This window comes from Rhizophagus irregularis, chromosome 15 (assembly GCF_026210795.1).
Source record: "Rhizophagus irregularis chromosome 15, complete sequence".
In the NCBI taxonomy this organism is placed as follows: Eukaryota; Fungi; Glomeromycota; class Glomeromycetes; order Glomerales; family Glomeraceae; genus Rhizophagus; species Rhizophagus irregularis.
Window position 1 is genome coordinate 2,111,082 of NC_089443.1, and position 3,364 is coordinate 2,114,445.

Below are 3,364 nucleotides of genomic sequence, written 5' to 3' on the forward strand. Positions count from 1 at the left end.
GTCGTTCAGTGATCTCACAAAGGAAACCTAAAGGAGACTTTTGTGGTGTAAATGACCACATTATTCAAACGTTAACCATCCTCGCAACACGTTTTATATAATGAACCTTTTCACTGCGTCAAACAAATCACTCTGGCGATCTCACAAAGAAGCCCTAAAGGAAAAACACGGAAACTATTAGAAAATTCATCTTCATTTTCGCATGCATTGAAGTGTTAAACTAATGAATGCAAAGCGTGGTGAAAATTGAAAGTCTTCTTTTGCTCTTTACCTTTTGCTTCACGAATTATATTTCCTTATGTTGGTGATGGTGGTAGTGATGGTGATGGTGGTGGTGGTGTGAAGAGGATGTATAGTTCTATGTGCAGGTTGGACATAGGCGCTTGATGTCATTTTATAATTTTACGAATAATTTCTAACCTTGTACCAATTCTATACCTAATATACTACTTTAAAATTTGGTCTTATTTCTCTTCCTCTCAGTAAGTTCGTGGGTATCAGCTTTTGCTGCAATTCTGCGATAGGACCAGTTGGTCATGGTACGCCATGGCAATATGCGTAATTTTTATGGATGGAGCATAATGCACTTCTTAAGAAGTACTTTGGTGATGGCCCAAATTAAACAAAAGTTTCAGTATCATATAAAAATATATTATAGAGTTGTAAAATAATTTTCTAATTTTAATTTTGAATAAAATCACAGTAACATCAATTGGATGTTCTGCATCTTTTTTTATTTTATTTTTTTGTATCGCAAGTAATATCACGGGATGAGAAACTAAATTATTGTCACATGGTACATCAATATCTTGATTTATCCCCAAATTCTTCAAATTCTTCTTGAGCACAATTTCAAATAATAAAATAAATTAATTGGTAAAGATGCAAATTCTTGATGATAATATTAATATTGAATTATAATAAGATAGTATACATATAATAATACATAATTATGTTTACATTTTCTACATTATTAATAAATTAATATAAATTAATGGGAAAATATTTATAAGATTAAATGTTATATTAGTTATATAGTTTTTTTTTGTAATATTAATTAAATAACTTTTTTTTTTAATCATCAATAGTCCAACGATCATCATCTTTTTGTTGTTGATTCTTTTTTTGTTCATCACTTAAATTACTAATACTATCACTTAAACTTAATGGAGATGTAGGAGGATGTTGTTGAGACATTAAAGAAGCAGGAGAATATACCGATGAACTTGATGTACCCGGTGGTACATTTAACGTTGGTATATCAATAGTAGTTGGTCTCGGTCTCAATCTATACTTATAATTTTCAACTAGAAAAAAAAAAGAACGAATTAAAATTCATCATAAAATTATAATTAAAAAAACATTTTTATATACTTACTAAGTTCTTTTAATCCTCTACCAAAATTTACTGTTACTATAATAGAAAAAACAAATGTTACCTAAAAAAAGGAAGATCACGTATAGTTAATATCTAAATCCCTTTAATTTTTTTTTTTTTAGAAAAGAATTTCATGTTCACATACCAAAGCAATTACCACAAATACACTTGCTATTAAAACAAATAAATAAATAAAAAATATGTTACATTATTATTAATTTTGTCTAAAAGGAAATATCAAGGTTATACTGTATGTAATTTACTTACTAAATATTATCATAAAGTAAGATCCAAGTATTAATAATCTAACAAATGCGTATATTAATAGACCATAATCAGCAACAATTAATGTCCATAATACAGAGAATGCTATCATTCCTGCCGTTGATTCCCTTTTTATCTATAATAAATTAAACAAGAAAAAAAAAATATTTTTTTTATGAGAAATGTGAAATTGAAAGCAAAGTAAAAGATAAAAAGTTACTTACAGAACTGTACGCTAAAATTTGTAAAATTAAAGCGAGTAGAGTGGCAAAACCATGATATGCTATTAATACCACATCAACTACTTTTCCACCACTAAAGTCAGTTATTTTAAGTGCAACAATTACTGTAGGTATTATATATATTATCCAAAAGAACAGATTCAATTTAAGTAACATTATAAATATCAAATTACTCCTATATATTCCTAAATTTATTAAAGATAGAATTAATAAAAATAATTTAAAAGTTTAAATTATAATTTCGAAAAATACTTACTTTGAATTCGTAAATCACCACCAATCCTTTTATAAACGCTCCATCCAAATTGTCTATATAATTTACTTGCTATGATTGCAGATATAACTGAAATTGTTGTTAATGTTAAAACTTGTGGTAAATCTACTCTTAACCAATCTATATCGAATCCGGTTAATCCTGCATTACAATTATCATTATTTTGTATTCTATCTACACGAATTTTGATTTGAAGTAATTGAACCTTTAAGAAGGAAATAGTGTCAAACATAAATACATAATTTTTTTTAATCGATTATAACAGATAATATGTAACTTACCAAAGAATATGCAGCGCTTCCAAAATTCAAAGCTACGAGTGTAATAATTTGTATTATATGCTCGTGAAATATCTAAAAAAAAAAATTTTTTAACAATTACGTAACATTATTCTCATTCCGAGATAACTTAAATCTTAAATTCTTACCGCATTTAACCCGAAATATACTAAATATAATTGTAAAACCATAAAAACTAAACTTTGTATAGCCGAGAAAGCAAATAAATATTCAACAGAATTGTCTTCATCTTTATCGCATTTATATGCTTCTTTAAAACGATCATCATTGTATATTGAATAATTTCTCACTAAAACTCTCGATTGAAAAAATACCACTAAACCAAATTGAATGGTAAATATTGCGGAGAATAATTTTGTCCATATTGAGGAAGTTACCCGATTCCACTAAAATTATTAAAAAGAAGTTAAAAAGGGAATGATCAAATTTGTTATTCAATGTAAAAAAAAATCATCAATTTCTATTTTATTACATACTTTTTTTTTAATATGTCTCTTACTTTCGTCGGTTAATAAACACATTATTAAAAAATTTTTTTTTTTTCTGTAAAAGAAAGTGATTCGATTTTGTTCACTTTTTATACAAAAATATTATGAATCCAACTCAAGTTAGGCCAAATTTACTATGACTATTATATAACCAGTATAGAAAATGTAATACAGAATATTCACATTACCTTTTTAATCGGCATCTTTATTCCGGTCATTCCTATAATTGGAAATTAAAAAAAGATCATCTGATTCGAGTGAGTTTTTACTACTTGTTTGAGGCACAGTTTTAGGGAACGAAAAAATTCTTATTACAATGAAATTTCGAATTTATGGAAAACTGAGGGAATCAGCGTTATTGTTTAACCGAAAATGAAAATAGAAAAAGAATTCCTTTTCTTTTATTGAATTTCTTTCAT

General features: G+C 26.6%; 1 protein-coding gene across 1 annotated transcript; it reads right to left on the minus strand.

Moving 5' to 3' along the window:
* Positions 1-868: 868 nt before the first annotated feature.
* On the minus strand, positions 869-3,002 carry OCT59_007183 (uncharacterized protein). Its single transcript, XM_025332258.2, has 9 exons — positions 2,934-3,002; positions 2,586-2,843; positions 2,440-2,511; positions 2,141-2,363; positions 1,867-2,069; positions 1,646-1,778; positions 1,524-1,549; positions 1,379-1,439; positions 869-1,307 (listed from the first exon to the last, which is right to left on the minus strand). Exons 1-9 carry the CDS (start codon positions 2,976-2,978, stop codon positions 1,075-1,077), a joined length of 1,254 nt encoding a protein of 417 aa, XP_025174696.1. The 5' UTR covers positions 2,979-3,002; the 3' UTR covers positions 869-1,074.
* Between the last annotated feature and the right edge of the window lie 362 nt (positions 3,003-3,364).

Coding starts and splice junctions, on each gene's coding strand:
- OCT59_007183 (XM_025332258.2), bottom strand. CDS start 2,978: ATGTGTTTATTAACCGACGAAAGTAAGAGACATATTAAAAAAAAA. Junction 2,512..2,585: donor TATATTTCGGGTTAAATGCG/GTAAGAATTTAA, acceptor TTTTTTTTTTAG/ATATTTCACGAGCATATAAT. Junction 1,550..1,645: donor TTACTTTATGATAATATTTA/GTAAGTAAATTA, acceptor TTGTTTTAATAG/CAAGTGTATTTGTGGTAATT.